This window comes from Etheostoma cragini, chromosome 15 (genome assembly GCF_013103735.1).
Source record: "Etheostoma cragini isolate CJK2018 chromosome 15, CSU_Ecrag_1.0, whole genome shotgun sequence".
NCBI classification, from domain to species: Eukaryota; Metazoa; Chordata; class Actinopteri; order Perciformes; family Percidae; genus Etheostoma; species Etheostoma cragini.
The window spans coordinates 6,248,810-6,266,199 of NC_048421.1; the positions used below are offsets into that span (position 1 = coordinate 6,248,810).

The following is a 17,390-nucleotide window of genomic DNA, read 5'->3' on the forward strand; positions in this document are numbered from 1 at the left end:
GGCTGCTTAGAAATTAAGTGTTAACGAGCAGTTGGACAGGTGTACCTAATAAAGTGGCCGGTGAGTGTATATGATGAACGGGTCAGGGGTAAGGCTAACCACATTTTAAATTGCCCTGATCACCCACTCTTTAGTTTAATCTGCTCCACTCAGGTTGTTGAGTAGTTGTTAACATAGGTTAGGCTACCTATGTTAACAACTAGCCATGCCAGGGATTCTTTTATTCCTGTGGCTATTAAGAACCTGAATTCCCTTGATCTGCCATCTCTTGAAATTTGTATACAGTATGATTATTTATTCCTGTCCATGTTTATTATGACAGATTTACCTGTGTACACATAAATGGTAAACATAAATGGTGTCCTCTTGGCTCAACGGCTGAGCTATAACGTTAGCTAGCTCAAGTGAGCTAGCAGTATTAGTTAGCTAGAAACTTATGTCACCAAGCTAGCAACGTTAGACCACAGGGGACTTTTGTAGTGTGATACGGTTGGCGGGTCTATTTGGGTAAAAGAAAATACAGCAGTTCCTACATGAACTGCTTAGGATTATTTTAGAATAACCTGCGCAACAGGTAGCAGGAAAAATATGTAACTGTCTCTTTAAGATTGGTCAGCTTTTCCAGATATAGATAATTAGTTTATCTGCCGGGCCCATACTGAATCCCCGACTGTTGAAGAAAAAGAATTCTCACTCGTCAAAACAAAACGGAAATAAAAGTGATAAAACATTGACAACTGCTTGACCTGAATAGGAAATCAAACTGACCACAAAAGCAACAACCATTATTTCCTTTACATGAATTTAAGGCAAAGCACGTTTTTGTCAATCCCTTACAGCGATGCGCCGTCTTGTACTGTTGACGCAGAAACATGTCGGTGCTGTACCACATCTCTAGGAAAGACTCAAGATTATTGACAAAGTGTTCTTCTTTTATATCTTCCTGCAACTGGTGTGGGTAGAGCCTCTGCAAATACAGCATACAGAACACTTACATCCTGCAATTTGGTAGAAACAGTTGTTTCTACTGTTCAGATGAACAGCGAGTCAGTGTTATGTTTTACAAATTAAATCTCTGTTCTCTTTTTCAGTCATTACCTTGTACCTTGTATACTGTATGCTTTGAAGGGTAAATGTCATGAGTGGGACACCAGAAGACAGTGAGATAATAGTATTGCTCCTATAGGGAAAATAATATTTCCCAGACCTGACAGAATTACAAATTAAACATAAATGCTTCAGTAAATAGATAAAAGTTAAAGCATTTTATTTGTCAACCAAATCCATGAGAGTCTGAAAAACAGCATCACATGCTCACGTCTATTCAGCACAGCTTTGAGTATTGTCAATGTATGAAATAGCTGAACAACACACCTTGCTAACTAGTCCATCACAGATGCAAGTCAAAACCATAAAAGACACTCACCGTAGATCCTGTTACAACAAAAAGGGTTTCTGGTTTGTTTTGTGTTATTATTGAGCTTCATCTGTTCCCACCTCTTGGCCTCCATCTAAAGTAGTCACGTTCATGTTTTAGTCCATGTGCCTCTAGCATGCCCAGTGAGCCTCGTGGTCCTCACATGCTGCCGTCACTCGTCTTTTGGTTTCTGCTCCTTGCCAGCGCGAGAGGCCATCAATTTGAAGAAGAGTGCAGGCCACAGTGTGCGGAGGTAAATGGCCAGATTGGGCAGAGGTCCTGCCAGAACAACCTCTTTGCTCCTCTGACGGACAGCCTTCAGAACTGCCTGAGCCACATCCCTGGGGTCCTTCCCCATTTCTGTGGTTTTATCCAAAACTGAATACAGTGTTGCACAAAAAGACACATGTCAATGATACAGAGGAGTCAGTAGGTCAAATAATACAGAAAATGGTTAAATTACTTGGATGGTGTTCCTTCTCTGGTCTTATTTTAATTCCATTGTTAGGTTTTTTTTTAAATCATCTGTCTGATTTAATTTATTTTAGAGTATTTATGTGTCTCTTTTTACATCAACTTGGGGTTTTTCTGTATGTCATCTTAACCTCTTTTCATGTCTACAATGCATATTTCTCATGCTGCTTGGAATTCTCTTGTTGTTAGAGTAAACAGTAACATTTCGCTGCCTCACCTCCATACTTAGAGCCGTCACATGTGACAGCGTTGACCGACAGGCTGGTTCGGATGTATCCTGGACTGATCACAGTCACTGGAATCCCGTAGCGCTCAACCTCGGCCCGCAAGCAGTCAAAGTAGGCCTGGGTCGCGTGCTTAGAGGCTGCATCTGAACCAAAGTGAGTGCAAACCAGAGTCCTTCTTCATTTCCAATCAGTCGCACAGATTGAAAAACCTCTTGGGTATTTGCTTGCTTTAATTAAACAAGTAAAGACCACTTACAAGCTGATCTGTAAGGAATGGCTATCTTGGCCTGGACACTGCTGATGACAACAATGTGGCCACTGCGCCGCTGAACCATGGATGGCAGGAGAGCTGGGACGGAGAGAAGGAAGCAAAACAGTAAACAAATAAAACAAATAAAATAAAAAGTGATTTATGTAGAATATTGTGCTTACTCTTCTAGGAAATCTGAAATTGTCCAATGATAATCTAGCTTTGTTATGTTTATGCCTCAACCACTTCCCTTCCTTATTTTAATTCAAGATTCTTTAAAAACCTTCACTATGGTTTGGCTCCCTCGTGTATTTCTGACTTTTTAACCCCATCTCCTGTATCAAACCTACTCAGATCTATCAACCAAAAGCACTGCTCACAAACCTTGAGTAAGCGCAACGGGCCCAAAGTAATTTGTTTCCATAACATCTCGTTGAACTGAAAGGTGTGTATCCAGTATGTTGCCGCGGTAACTGATGCCAGCATTATTGATCAGGACATCCACTTTTCCGTAACATTTCAGGATCTCCTCTGCGGCTCTGTCCACTGTGTCAGTGTCAGCCAGATCGAAGATAACGATGCTGGGAGTGTAAGTCTAGTGGTTAAACAAAACAGAGCAGTTGTTATCAGTCTTCACCAGCATTCAAGCTGTTTCAAATCATTATTTAATACACAGAGCTTAAATATTGGATGAAACGCAGGGTTAACAGTTTTCTCTTCTCGTGCAGAATAGTGGCACTTTCTTGGAAAAGAGTGATAATAGAGATATTGATTACATACAATTGTGCAGTACATTGTAATGAAATTCAATCTCTTCATTTATCCCATCCTAAGCATCAGGAGCAGTGGACAGCCACATACATCATCCTGGGAGCCACTTCAGTGTCTTGCTCAAGTACACTTTGACAAGTAGCCAGGGATCGAACCACCAGCCTGGGATCAAACTCACAATCTTGTGGTTGAGGGACGAGGCCTCTAGATCTAAACCACAACCATCCCAGTTTCTTTTCAGCTTCAGAAAAAAAGAAGTATTGCCAGGTAAGTAGCACTTACTAGGTATTTACTTTGGTTTGGTGCATACATTAAAACATTTTTTTTTTAAAGACTATTTTTTGGGCTTTTCCACTTTCATTTTTGACAAGACAGTTAAAATGTCAGGAAATTAGGTCAGGAAATTGTCACAGGTTGGACTCAAACCCAGGACCTCTGTGTCGAGGCACAAGTCTCTAAGTATACGCCAGGACTCCCTTGAAAAATAGGTTTTTAACCTCAACGGGACTTTCCTTGTTAAATAAAAAAATAAAAATACGTGCACCTGCTCTACCACTGATTCAACCCTGCCACAAATTAAAACATGTTTAAACATTTTCTTCTTCTTCTTTCTTGTTGGCCTCAGAACGTGACGCTATTTAGCCATTGGCTGTGTCTAACTATGTTTAAGGTTGCGTGAACACACCTGTCGCCCTGACCCTGGTAAACTTGCTGTGAGCTCCTGGACCACCTGCTGCAGGCGGGCTGCATCTCGTCCACACAGCAGGAGCCGTGCGCCTGCGGCATGAAAGACCTGAGCACACTCTGCAACACAAAAAAACACACCTCTTGTTCATGGTAAATATCAAACCAGGGCATGTTAGCATATGCAACACAACAATTAAATACTGTACTGCACAATATCTCACTACTACCTAATGGAAAGGAACTGCTGCATATTAATATTACTTAGTTTGTAGAAAGCATCTACATGTAAACTGAAGTGAAGAATAAATGATCAGGAGGCTGACCTTTCCCCAGTCCAGAGCTGGCCCCTGTAATGACCACCACAGCATCCTGCAGAGCAGCTCCTGGTCTGAGACGTACAATTATCCGATAAAGCAGCAAGATCCCCGCACCTGCTAAAACAAGCGGAAGCACTGCACCTCCCATGACACGCTCCATTAGCTGCAGATACAAAACACAAACATCTAGCAAGAGTTTATCCCAACTGCCACAGTTGATCTGCAATATTACAACATTTATATCCATTGGTCTTGCACATGAAAGACACAAAACAAAGGTCTTCTTATAACATTTTATATAACAATATACAGTACAGGTAAAAGCTTTGGACACACCTTCTCATTCAATGCGTTTTCTTTATTTTCATGACTATTTACATTGTAGATTATCACTGAAGGCATCAAAACTATGAATGAACACATATGGAATTATATACTTAACAAATAAGTGTGAAATAACTGAAATAATGTTAAGACATGTCCGACAAGTAGGTCCTCATAATGTTTGATAATTAATAGGCTAAATGATTGATCATCTAAAAAGTAATGGATAGTTTATTTAACACTCTCTCTCACAAACACACACACACACACACACACACACGCACACGGGGACTAGTGAGACTGAAATCATAATGTGTTGCTTGAAACGTTTGCCATCAGTGGCGACAACGTCCAGCTTTAACACGAGCACAAAATATAAACAGGTAAGATGTTAAAACCCTGACATACAAGCAGAGTCCACAACTGTTTTGTCCACCAATCAAATGGCTAGTGATTATTTATGTTTTACCAGCCATTCAATCATTACCATTGTTTTTGGCTGGCGAGTGAAACAAGTTTAACATCCACTTGCATATTGTACCAGCATTTGGCTAGTAAATAGTATTTATAATGTTGGACCCTGCTTACAAGTGACACAATGAGCTCGGCAAGTTCTAACGTTGCTGATAGTAAAGTCATGTTTACGTTTACACGTGGATGGGTATGCTAATGCTAACGTTATCTACCTTCCACAGTGTAATAAAACACTCATACACTAATGTTCGTTTCCAGTTAGAACTCACCTGAGTTGATGTGCAGCTTCAGGGTGAGTTAATTATGGGTTATGGGTTACTCAGTTAAAGAAAACCACTATTCCTGTGAGTGCTGAGCGTTACTGCGCACCCTCCAACTGAGCTTGCCGACATAGATGTGACGTTAGCAACCTGTCTGAAAGTTGTAAGTCTTCTGGTAACTGTGCCAAGAGAAATCTCAATCATTCCAAATGTTGCAGACGAAGAGCTAATGTCAGTCGAAACTGCCTGCGTGCCTCTCCTGACAGTACGGTGATTTGTCGACTATGCGACAGCAAGTCGCTTGGTTATGACACGACCGTTAGCCTATTTTCTTTTTCTTTTTCAAAAACGTCTGCTACGGAGCCATAACGTGAGGCTTACGGCAATTGAGCCTTATATACATTGTCGTGTTTCTTTAGAAATGAAAAATGGACAATTTAAGTTTTTAAACACTTCAGATGTAAAGTGATTCGCTGTGAAAGTTGCGACAAAATGAATGGCAGTCAATGGAATGCTAACGGCGGCTGAGTGCTTTGTAGCAGGAAAATGGCGCCCTGGGAGCTACGCTTTGTGGACGCCCGCCGAAGGGGATAAGCGGGCGTCCACAACAGGTGTCAAAGGTGCAGAGTGATTCTTCTCCAGGTTAAAGCCGAGAGCTTCTCTTGTTTTAAGGTACTTTCGTCCACAGTACACATGTTAAACTACGTTATATCTATGAGTTTAAAAACAAAAGCACCCTGGTTAAGCTTATGACAGTTGGATGACAAGTAGCAATGTCAACTATTTTCTTTAACAATTGAACTCTTAATAAACCCAGCTACTGTCCTTTGAAACCAGTGTAATACATGTTATAGATATCCTCTTTATGTCAGAAAATGACAAAATATTGTGAAGGCAAGACTTTTACATTTCCGTGATAAACTGCTACCAATAACAGTTGTCTGTTAGCATATGTGATCAAACTACTTATGAAACACCACCAGTTTTCAAATCTTTAAGTTTACAATATTTGATAATGTTTTATTGACCTTTTAAGGGATTTACACAAAATGATTTAGGAAACTTCATGAACATGTTTTAAATTTGCTCAAATCCTGCTGGCAGAGTCAACAACCTTGATTCTGCTTGTAATGTACAATTAAATAAAATGTACTTTAAATCAGTGACCAACAAGATTACGGTCACTCATAGTATTCAACTAATTCATATCTAAACTCCACTTTATTATTAAACTGTTAAGTCTCGTTATTTCAGAACTCATATTTTCCTTTGTCTATACTTTTACCTCCTCCTCATCGGACCCCAAGGTTTTAAACAAATAAGGGCCGTTTCAGAAAAACCAAGATAAGGGATTAAGCCGGCATTTCCCAGTTATCCTGGCTCAATTTATCCTTAAAATCGGTTTCACAAAAGCAGAGACACCTAAATTAGGCATTCAGTTGGTCCAGCCATGCTCTCTCACAGTGTCATTACAGTGCCTGTGGTTTTTTTTTGTATACAAATGTTTCACATTATTATATTTTGACAATATAATGCTCACTCTGTGTAAAGTATGAACGATGCATATTCTCTAGCTTAGCATCAGTAAATCTGCTATTGACCTCGTGGTCTGTTACGGAAAGCCTTGAACGTGCATCTATCAGAATACTTAAGTTTGTCTAGTCTAGTCTTAGTCGCTCCTCCCCAGCCTCGGTTATCCTGGATTTATAAAGTCTGCTTTTGTAAAACAACCCCCAAGTCTATAAAGCAAATAATAACTAGCACCACTGGATAAACATACACAAGAAAGTAGAATTTATATTTTGCTGTGCAATTGGTATCTGTAGTGTCTGTTTATATTTAACTTTCAATTATAATGGTTTGATGTCAATGTAATATACATTTTTAGAAGCATGTGTGAAATGTGGCTTTGTAAAGTTAGTGTTTCAAAAGAGGACATTGAGCCATAGCATTTTCACATGAGATCTTTTTTGCACTCTTAAACAAAATATCTACATGAACAAGACAATCTCAAATAAGTTGCAGTTATTTTCTCTTATCTGGACATCATGTAGAATCCATTTAACAAAAAAGGTAAAATAAAGTACAGAAAAGTTAGTTTGAAATGTTCTAATGTTTAATGAAAGGGTGATGTAATGATCAGCAAGAGAAGGGTACAGTAAAATTACGAGGGAAAGGGGAAAGAGCTCGGTACCCAACACATGTCGGTCCGTTTCAACTGCAATACAATTTAATCGAGATTAACTGCTGCCGTACCCTTGTGCACTTGCTTGTGTGTCAAGGATGCAGGTGGAGGGCACAGGGGAGGAGGCGCAAGGGTACTACAGCGATAAGTGTGCTGTTGTCACATAGAAGTAAAGAAACAGAAAAAACAATTCCTTCTAGTTTTAACTATATCCCTCTGATCATAGTTCAAAATGGAAGCACCCACCATGTGAGGAGCTAACTGCTGGGCCTGATCGTGACTTCCACTTTTCTTACATCGGGGGGTGGATAGGTTCTGTTTTTTTGTTTTCCTTTTTTCTGTTGGTTCTTAAACCCTCTTCAGAGTGCACTCATACCGCATAGAGTTCGTAGATCTTCTTGGCGCAATACGCCAGGGCAGCAAGTGCTATCGTGTTATGGAGTCTCTTTCTGTGGACGTCATCTCTGCGTACCAACACCACGGGCGTCGAGGAGGTGAGCGTATGCAGGGGCAGCCGCGAGAGTTTTTGGCTGTCGTATTCCACCTGGTACTTGCAGCAGGGATCAAATTGCCAAGAAATCCCATAGAGGGCAGAGCAGGCCACACTGAGGGCGCCAGCGGGCAACGCCACATAGCGCGAGTATTCAACAGGCAGTGAAAGTGGCGTCAGGAGGCAAGCAGCACCTGACAACACGGCCGTCTTGTGCAGGCAGTTGCCCACGGTAATCCAACGGGCCGTTTCATCTCCGATGCGGGTGGGCTCAATGACAATGTATTTATACTGGGCCTCCAGCGCCTGCTCCAGCTCGTACTCAAACTGGTCCTGCGCATTCTCCCCATTGTAGATCTCGTGCACAATGTAGCAGTCTGTCGCCGCCATCACTCCCCTTTTCAAAAACAGAAAAAAAACAGCCGGGAACAGTAAGAGAAAGGATAACTAGTAGAACATCAAGACTTGACAAATCTAGCGCTGGTTTGCCGAGATTTTTACACCAACCTGTCCATTTGTCATGGACCAGTGAATAGTTTATGTATAGAATGGGATGAATTTCTGTTCCCCCACATCTGCCAACATACTTCTTGTGTATTGTTTGTTTACTCTTTATTTTAGGATTGACAAAGTAGTAAGTTAAATTTCTCCCTCAAAATTCCCTTCATATTCTTGAATTTGTAATGGTGTGTTACATTCCACGCATGTTGAACCAGTCCTCTGTCGTTACTTTGATGTTACTTTGATGTGAAGTTCACGTTCCCATTTGGCCTTGGTATACTGTACATAGTAGAGGGAGCTGTTCAGTCTCAGTTTTGTATAGCACTGCCATTACTTTGAATCTTGTTTCAATACATCAAGTATTGCATTCATGGTTTTTGAGGTTTGTATTTACTTTATAAAATCCCTCAACTACAGATATCTTTAAAAAAAATAAAGTTCAATAACTTAAAATGTGTGCACTTGGGTTGCATACTGTAAGTAAATTTGCTCCATGTTGCTTCACATTAATTCATGAAATGTCACAATCATCACATGGTCATCACGTTTTGGTATCTGAAGGGCTGTCAAACAAAATACTTTCTCTAACAGCCAACATATCTGTTTGAAATATGGAATGACACCTAAAACGATCCGTTACCAACAACTTTTTTTTTTTTTCTCTTGTACAGATAAATTAAAACCCTTAACTTGTTTGCGTTTGGCTAATTAATCGACTATTTTCTGAAAAGTGATATTTCCGGTGGTTTGTAAAATAGTTTTAAATATGACAAACGTGTGCGGATCCGTGACACCACTCTGAGGCCTTCTAGTACATGTTGACAAGATGGCAAACAAACCCTAACGAGATAGACACCAAGCTTATTCGACTTTAAACACAGCGGAGCATTGGCTAAAGGAGTATTGAGGAGGATCACAGTGGGGCATAATGTAGCTGAGCGTCGGTTAGATAACACATTAGCTAGACTTAGCTAACTAACGCGCATGGTAAAAAGTTGGAACATTGTCCAGCTGAGTTGAGGACCGTTTTACTTTTGAAACAGGTTGGCAAACAGCGGAAAATACTGTTAACTGAGCCATAATTACGTAGCACGTGAGCCGTGGCATATCACACCAGCGTTCGCCACAACAAACTGTTAAACTCAACTTTTCCCATGGTTAATCGGCTGGTGTATAAAAACCAAAACATCCCATGAACTGCTAGTTTATTTTCTTGCTAACGTTAGCTAGTTGTGCACGTTAGCCTGCTAACGTGAGCTAACCCTGGGATAAAATCCCGACTTGACGTGCTGGCATTTCACTCCAAGTCTCAAACGACATGCATGTTAGGGATCTGGTAAATGGCGACTTCGACAAAATTATGTATCATATTAAAACATTTTCGTTTAATAACTAAGATGTTTAGTAACTGACCTCTCCCTGCTTACTGGGACACCGCGCCTCCTTCCCAGCGACGCCATGTTGGTGAGACAACCGTGATTGCAGTTGACGTATGAGAGCACCAAGCCTTCTGGGTAATGTAGTATGTCAAAGCAGTCGGCGCATCGCTTCGACTTGAATGAGGACTACTGTTCCCATGAAGCCATAAAGCAGGAGTACCTGCCTCTATGTGCTGTATTAGCCCACAGAAGTTTGAGAGGTCAGACCATATTCTAAATGAAGCTAACACAAATAAACGGAGGTATGTTTGTTTAAAAGATAATCATTTATCAAGTAAATATATTAAAACTGAACATCAAATAAAAAGACAGCAGCTATTTAGATTTTTTATTTGGAAATTGTGAAAGTATATTGCATGCATTAGTTAAAGTCAAAGTGTGTAATATAGTGTCCCTTCCACCCAACCGCAGCAGTCTCATGATAGGATTTGTGTTGGTAGGTTCTGGTTACTCACCCATATTGTGCTCTGTCTCTCAGTGTCACCGTGCGCAAGTATGGGCTCACTGTCCGCGTGCTGTAACCCGAAGCGCTTTTGATGTAACAAAGCTACGTTCAAGAAAGGGAGATCAGCTGAAGCTAAATGCTACGACTGAAACTACAAGTGTAACAGCATCAAATGTCATCTGGCTAAATGATGCAGTTATTCAAATCAAATGCAGACATAATATCTGATGATTGATGTTAAACCATGATCGCCTCAGAACCCCCATTTAGAGTCCTTTCAACTGATGTAGGCTATTAAGAGACATTAATATTTGTTGGTCGTTAAATGATTTATTGATTAATGAATGAAATTAATGAAAATTGAATTATTAATCCTTTATGGATATTTCGTCTTAAGTCTTTAATTAAGCTACATTATTATTGAAGGTTGGTACAGCATGTTTGGTTAGATCTGTTCAGTCAGGTAGTTCCTGATTGAAATTAGAAAACTGTTAGAGAAGGCTACATTTTTTTTCAGGCAAAGCTTCACTGTTTGATATATTTTATCATATAAAAAGAAAAGGGCAAATACTTGTTTAAAGGCTATTCCTCAAAGTTAGCTATCAAATTGGCAATGCTATCAATGCACAGCCCTAGTCCTTCATTAAGTAACTTTGTGTTGGCCCAAAACACAACATTAACTCCCCCTGAGGTCCCTTGAAACCTCTAGATTCCCAGAAATGGGCTACTACAGAGGACATGACCGCAGCGTCCTCACTGGTAGCCATGGCCCTGGCTGCAGACCTGACTCATTATTCACAAGGACTTTAGACATCAATTGGAGTTTATACATGTTTTGAGCACTTAAGGCACTTCTTCTGGAAATATAGAAATAGATGCTCTATGATGAGAGTTCCAAAGAATCTGGGTTTCTCAGCTGGGTTTATGGGTTAACTGCTACGCTGGAAAACAAGAGATAAGCCAGCAGATTTTTCCTACCCACCCATTTGAGGGGCTTGCCCCTAGATTGTCAATAACACATAAATGTGACAGAGTTCAGGTAATTCTTCATAGTGTCACTAGATGGCGCCAAAAGCGAAAATAAAGTTACAATATGTTTATAGTACTTATGTAATGAATTCAGATTAAACTCTAGTTGAGGTGTTTTGAGGTGGACATTAAAATCTTTTCCAAACAAATCAAAACATTAAAACAAGTATCAGTCCTAGTTATTAAAAGGTTTAAAAACTGCTGTACTGCCATGAGATTTAAATCCACCCATTGTATAAATACAATATAATGGCTTTTATACCACATTACTAAAAACAGTTCGCCACTGTAATAAACAGTTCAGTTGGGTCACCCCTATATAAAAAAAAAAAAATATCTATGTGCATCTTTTCCTGTTATCTTATAAATACATACTTTGACATTAATGTGAGGAGTATTGTTTTTATTTATTTATACAACAAGAATGGGGAAAAAAAGTAAAGCTACAAAAACAATATAACAGGAATTGGTACATTATGGCAGAGCCACCTGCTCAAAACTGTTAAATTAGACACTAGTTTCTGTTCAAGAAAACACACAAATATAAACATGAACACAAAAAATAGAATAATACCTTGGTCTATCAATAGGTGTGTCACGAAATGCAAAGTTTTACAAAGGGAAAGTGGTTTCCTGCAATTACCTCAAGTGATTAAAGCAGTTGATGTGTGTCTTGCCAGAGTGTGTTGAGGAACCTGAGGTATTTTTCTCCTCAACACATGAAGATTGTCAACAGCAGAAGCTCCTGAAGAGCCTAAAAAGGAAACTACAGTAAATCTTTCAGTAAAACCCTTCTTCCATGATGACCTTTATTATTTTAATATCAGCTGGCGAAAGAAGCCTTGTGAATACAAACAAAAAGAATCAAATGACAAGAAAAAAAAGAAAAAAAATCCAGGCGATCCAGTGTCAGTTTGTGATGGACACAACGCAATGTAAATGCCCTAAATATATCGGCAGTTTTTTTAAAATGCTGTTTTAAGATATTTATTCATCTCCACATGGAAGTGTCTGACAACCTTCAGACCTAATGCATCATGAGTGCCTGCAATATTTAACACATACCATAGAGACAATTATGAGTTTTGTCCGTGGAGTTAGACTAAGTTTGTGTTCTTTGGTTTACAAATCTCTGCACCTTTGACTAATCCATTTGTAACTCCAATAATGAACGGTACATCTATGTTACTGGGAAGAGTGGATGGAATAACACTTGAACCAAACAGTTTGGGAAAATAATGTCTTAAAAAAAAAAAAAAAAGTCTTTTTTTTTAATTATCCACCAATTTACGCCTATACTTCTTTGCTTCAATGTTTTAATAATGTGTTTAGCATTCACAGCATAGAAATATAGCAAGAGTAGTGGACATTTCACTCTTTACTGTGGAAATTTGATAAGTTCAAAAGAAAGTGGCACTCAGCACTGTGCATTGACCATAGAAATAGAATGAGTTGGCTCGCTAAAACGGTCAGTCTGTTTGCAATGGCACACATAAAAATGGCTGCTACTCCAACCATCCTGCTCTGCTGATTTGTATTAGAAATGTCTGTTCTCTCATTCTATTTTTATGAATCAGTTTACATCATATCATATAGTATCATCTTAGCCCTAAAACACTATTTTTAAGAGAGTAGAGGAAAGCAAATAGAAAGAAATAAAAAGCCAAAGAATATTAAAAGGGGGTTGAAATATAAGTCATCAACGTTTGAGCATCAGTGAAGCCAATATGGCTTCAGCTCATAACGAGTGAGTCCAAAGGACAGGAAATTTGCAACATATAAGATTTGACTCCAACTGTTCTCCTTACAGGCCTAAGGTTGCATTCCCACCAATTCAGGCGTTGTGGTGATCAGCGCACCGTTGTGCGACGGTATGGGAGTGTCACATAAACGAGCCATTTGCGTTTCCATTGTGTTCCCCGATCCATTGCATTTTCTCTGATTGCCAGTACGACACACTTGCAGTGATTGGTAGCGTGTCGTTAATTCTGTTTCAACTTTTCGCTCTAAGGTGCTGCATTTTCCCCCCCGACATCCTCTGCAGCCCAATCGCAGTAGCCACATTCACATGAATGAGAGGACTGGCGTTTTCGGCGAACACCCGATTTGATGTGAATGCAGCCTAACCCTTGTTTCCAGTCCGTAATGGGTCGATCTTGAAGGTTTCTGTATGAGGTAACAGGCTTCAGCTTTGGTTAGCTTATTTGCTCATGTTTTTACAGGTAGTGACCAGCAGATACACTTTCTGTTACTGGTGAGTGTGTATCCCCTTGTTACGGACCCGTAGACCCAACGTTCAGCTCATGGACGTCTTTGCCGTGAGATCAGTTGCCTCTGGAGGGACATGCCTGGAAGGGCGTTTGTTGTACTTCAGCCTGTACTTCCAAAGCATGATGCCACACAACATTTATCCCCTGGGAGTCTCTTTCTCCTTCTCTTCGCTGTCAGAGTCATGTAGGGTCATTGATAAATATGTTCAAAGTATTGAGGCTGAGGATTCTCTTTGACATATTTCTGAATGTACCAGCAGGTCAAGTGGGCTTTCAGATCCTCTTCCACCACAAAATCCATGGCTGCCTGCCATCACGGAAGCATAAAAAAAAAATAAAAAAATAAAAATCACACCGGTTCTGACAGGCATTTTTATATTTTTTTATGTTATTAGTATAATAATTATAATATTACTACATGTTAGGCCTTTAAGAATTGAACAGAAAGATAAACTTTCTTCTCGTAAGATGATAGATGAAAATGTATGAGTTTTACCTTGGCCAGGTGCTTGGCAATTCCTCTACCTCTGTAAGCATCTGGAACTTCAGTGTGTTGCAAGTCCACTGTCTTCTTCCCAACATATTCATACAGAAGAACTGCACGATCATGAGATCCTGAGGGCAGACAGAGGTCACAGTTCTGGATTGTGTTAAGTTGGTCTCAACCCAGTTTCATACAGCTTGCAAAAAAAAAAAATGCAACAGCAACCCCACCTCGCTGGTTGATACTGATAATATCAAAAAATACAATTGTCAGTCTTTAGGGGCAAAGCAGATTCACAAAAGTTGAGTGTTACGCACATAGTCTTAGTTATTGATCAAGTTTCAGGAGCAGCTTGAAATCTATGCAACACGGCTGCACAATTAGACAAGGCATGAGTAATTTCCTTCTGTGTGCTTTCAATAACCTCAAAACTTTAGGGTTTGATACCATGTGGTGCCAAAGTCAATAGCCTTTAAATGAAAAAAACACATTGCCTAGCAGGTTCGGACAATGCTTGCGGAAAAGAATAAAGTAGCTGGTAGAAGAGAGACAGAAACTTGAAGATCTTCACCTATTTGCTGTGAACACATCACACATCTATGAAAACATGACTCCATGAAAACATTAAATGGAACTAACCTGGACACACAGCTACACACACTTCAAAACACCCGTTTAGTTTGTCAAACTAAAAAAACTAAACAAATCAGCTTTAAAACTTAAACATGTAACTCCCTGTGTAAATAAAATGGGTTTGAAATAAAAGTTTTAAAAAAACCTGCCACAACCCATATGGGTCTCATTAAAAAAAAATACAGTATGTCTGTTTAGGGAACTTCAAATGTTTGGTGTTTTAAGCATACAGGTTGGATCACCAGCTAACTCGTCATACGGTAAAGTCACTAAAAAACAATGACTGATGGTGAGTAATATCTATTAAATTGTCTTTCATAAGTGGATGCAATTCAAGGTTGCATATTTGCTTTCAGGAATGGAGCCATGGGTGTAATAGAATGAAACGAAAACAAGCTGATGAAGTTACAAGTCAAGGAAATTAGCAGCTTTGACCAAGAAGCACAGTCGTCTGTTTAGTTCCTGACACTGGGTAAGAATGGAATAAAGACGTGACATTCCTAAGATGTGAATTAAATAACGCCTCTGTGTCTTAAATGGCAGCTGGAGTTATCAATAAGGACACGGCGACGACGTTGCAAGCAAGAAAACCTAGCTACAACAACCTCGGAGCTAACATTAGCCAGCTAGCATGCTAATGTTTACATGTTGAACTTACCATTTAGTCTTATAACAAACTGCCGACGCTTTTTATCGTGTTCCACCTGGATCTGAGAGGTGTTTGCGTCGAAGACATTTGCTGGTGCTGCCTGTGCCATAGTAGCTTGCTACAGTTGACGATGACTGCTATGCTACTCTTCACCGATGCTAACCAGAAATGGCTACATGAAAATAAATTATGAACGGTCAAAGCAGCACACATCACCTCATCCAACGAAATCAGCTGTGAGGTAATATGACCGCCAGCCAATCAACGCCGGCATTGCCAGAGAGGAGAGAACAGTGCAGATAGATGTAAACAAATAAGATAATTCTATGTTAGTAACGTTACACATAGCTAGTTATAATAACATGTAATTCTGTTTGATGTTACCCAGAATTGTTGGCGTTGACACTCCCTTACTTTGAGACCGATCGCAAATGCAGCATTCAAGTCACCTGGGGAAATAGGTGCATGTAAAAGTGCAGTTTAATCATGAAATTTCCCGAGTTAAAGCTAGTTTAATAGCCTACTTAACGTTGTCTCTTTAGTTAATGGTTCAGATTTGGCAAAAGAAACATTTGGAGTGAACTCTAATTACTAAATGTTCAGAGCATTTGAAGTATACCAGATGTTGATATGCAGTGAATTTCCTCCACAGCGCTGTGGAAGCTACAGTGGACCAACCTTACCTATGGTACTAAAATAGCATGCCATATTAACACTTCTTACATTTCTCTTTCATACCAGTATTTGGAATTGAAAATGATAAACAAAATATATGGTGTGTGTAAAAGTAAAAGTGTCAGATTTACATGTTTAGCAACTCAAGTCATTAACACTATAATCACTTACAGCCACTTAGAATTGCCTCACGGCATAAGATTAAACTATTTGATATAGTGTTTAACCTTTAGAAAAAAAGATTAAACAATTTCTTACTCATCTCAAAATCATAAAATTTGCTGTAAAGTTGTCATTTTTTCTCTAGAGCCTGTTTTGTTCCCATGCCTTGCACGTGTGTCCATAAACCTGTTGAACTCATTTCTACCTTTCTCCAGACTGGAGGAATTTAATTCAAACCTTTTTTTTATATATACAATGGTGCTCATAAGTTTATGAACCCATGCTAAAGTTGACTAAAAAGAGGAATAAAAGATAATGTTTTGGAAATTGATCTTTTTGCAAAAAAATTGGAAAATCCAACCTTTAGGGACATTAGAGATCTCATTACTGATTTTGACCACTTGTGTTCTCTGTAATAGGAAATCCTAAATCCAGTGACATAAGGAATTATGGACCCCCATTGTTTCTGAAAAACGTTTCTGGGAAAAATTGTATTAAAAGCAGAGCTGTAATCTATAAAAAGGACATTTGCATAGTTGCCTGGGGCCTTCAGGTGCTGTAGAATGGAGTGGAGACATAGGTATACAGCATCCTCATTGGACCGGTTTGCCCTTTATGCATACCGGAAGGGGTCTAGCCTTACCACACTGGACAGATGTTTCCATGTTATTGTCTCATAAATCTCCATCATAACACATGTTAGTGCTACAGGTCACATAGGGGTGTGTATACGTATGCCCCCTGTATTTTAAGGAAAAACATACAGTACATTTATTTATAATACCATATTCATTCACAAAAGAATTTGTGTCCTCAAAGGTTGTTTTTTTCCTTCTTTTGTTTTTAATTAAGGCATTAAGATCAATTTCCCAAAGGGTATTTTTTATTCCTCTTTTTTTGTCAACTTAAGCATGGGTTCAAAAACTTATAAGCACCACTGTATAGCCTACTGTATTTAAATTTTCCATCTCAATGTACTGCTTTACATTTTTTTGCCTAAACCACATATCTGATTTACTAATGAGTTTAGGCACATTTGCTGATCACATGATAATTGATTTCTTGGTGTTTAAAAAGTGCTTTTATTCAGACGAGTGATGTATAGTAGTTTTGATAGTTCAGGTCAGTTCACAGCTCACAGATTCACAGTGACAGCTGTGTCGCTGTGTGTGTGTTCTCAGCACAGCAAATGTAAAATCAGAAGACAAATCCTTCTCTGTCGGACTC

General features: G+C 39.3%; 3 protein-coding genes across 6 annotated transcripts; all 3 read right to left on the bottom strand.

The window, feature by feature from the left end:
* Window positions 1-819: 819 nt before the first annotated feature.
* Window positions 820-5,416, bottom strand: dhrs7b (dehydrogenase/reductase (SDR family) member 7B). Of its 2 annotated transcripts, none has more exons than XM_034895095.1 (7): window positions 5,237-5,416; window positions 4,150-4,309; window positions 3,825-3,943; window positions 2,753-2,963; window positions 2,375-2,467; window positions 2,109-2,261; window positions 820-1,795 (listed from the first exon to the last, which is right to left on the bottom strand). In XM_034895095.1, the coding sequence occupies exons 2-7, from the start codon at window positions 4,301-4,303 to the stop codon at window positions 1,590-1,592; spliced, it is 936 nt and encodes a 311-aa protein (XP_034750986.1). In that variant the 5' UTR covers window positions 4,304-4,309; window positions 5,237-5,416; the 3' UTR covers window positions 820-1,589. The 2 variants fall into 2 exon arrangements, with proteins under 2 accessions (XP_034750986.1, XP_034750985.1); XM_034895094.1 differs by having other exon boundaries at window positions 4,150-4,306; window positions 5,211-5,246.
* Window positions 5,417-7,155: 1,739 nt separating this feature from the next.
* On the bottom strand, window positions 7,156-10,420 carry tmem11 (transmembrane protein 11). 3 transcript variants are annotated; one of them, XM_034894984.1, is made up of 2 exons: window positions 10,272-10,420; window positions 7,156-8,273 (listed from the first exon to the last, which is right to left on the bottom strand). In XM_034894984.1, exon 2 carries the CDS (start codon window positions 8,264-8,266, stop codon window positions 7,757-7,759), a length of 510 nt encoding a protein of 169 aa, XP_034750875.1. In that variant the 5' UTR covers window positions 8,267-8,273; window positions 10,272-10,420; the 3' UTR covers window positions 7,156-7,756. The 3 variants fall into 3 exon arrangements, with proteins under 3 accessions (XP_034750875.1, XP_034750873.1, XP_034750874.1); XM_034894982.1 differs by lacking the exon at window positions 10,272-10,420 and adding an exon at window positions 9,791-9,953; XM_034894983.1 differs by lacking the exon at window positions 10,272-10,420 and adding an exon at window positions 8,853-8,976.
* A 2,897-nt stretch (window positions 10,421-13,317) lies between these two features.
* natd1 lies at window positions 13,318-15,622 on the bottom strand. The gene is made up of 3 exons (XM_034895010.1): window positions 15,336-15,622; window positions 14,057-14,175; window positions 13,318-13,867 (listed from the first exon to the last, which is right to left on the bottom strand). The coding sequence occupies exons 1-3, from the start codon at window positions 15,433-15,435 to the stop codon at window positions 13,751-13,753; spliced, it is 336 nt and encodes a 111-aa protein (XP_034750901.1). The 5' UTR covers window positions 15,436-15,622; the 3' UTR covers window positions 13,318-13,750.
* Between the last annotated feature and the right edge of the window lie 1,768 nt (window positions 15,623-17,390).

Bases quoted from the DNA above. Each gene is read 5' to 3' on its own strand.
- tmem11 (XM_034894982.1), bottom strand. From the start codon at position 9,837: ATGGCGTCGCTGGGAAGGAGGCGCGGTGTCCCAGTAAGCAGGGAGAG. The intron at 8,274-9,790 runs GTCAGTTACTAA...GTTTTTGAAAAG, and splicing joins GTCCCAGTAAGCAGGGAGAG to GGGAGTGATGGCGGCGACAG.
- natd1 (XM_034895010.1), bottom strand. From the start codon at position 15,435: ATGGCACAGGCAGCACCAGCAAATGTCTTCGACGCAAACACCTCTCAG. The intron at 14,176-15,335 runs GTAAGTTCAACA...GTCTGCCCTCAG, and splicing joins GTTTGTTATAAGACTAAATG to GATCTCATGATCGTGCAGTT. The intron at 13,868-14,056 runs GTAAAACTCATA...CCGTGATGGCAG, and splicing joins TTGCCAAGCACCTGGCCAAG to GCAGCCATGGATTTTGTGGT.
- dhrs7b (XM_034895095.1), bottom strand. From the start codon at position 4,303: ATGGAGCGTGTCATGGGAGGTGCAGTGCTTCCGCTTGTTTTAGCAGGT. The intron at 3,944-4,149 runs GTCAGCCTCCTG...TTTGTGTTGCAG, and splicing joins CAGCTCTGGACTGGGGAAAG to AGTGTGCTCAGGTCTTTCAT. The intron at 2,262-2,374 runs GTAAGTGGTCTT...ACTTTGGTTCAG, and splicing joins CATTCCTTACAGATCAGCTT to ATGCAGCCTCTAAGCACGCG.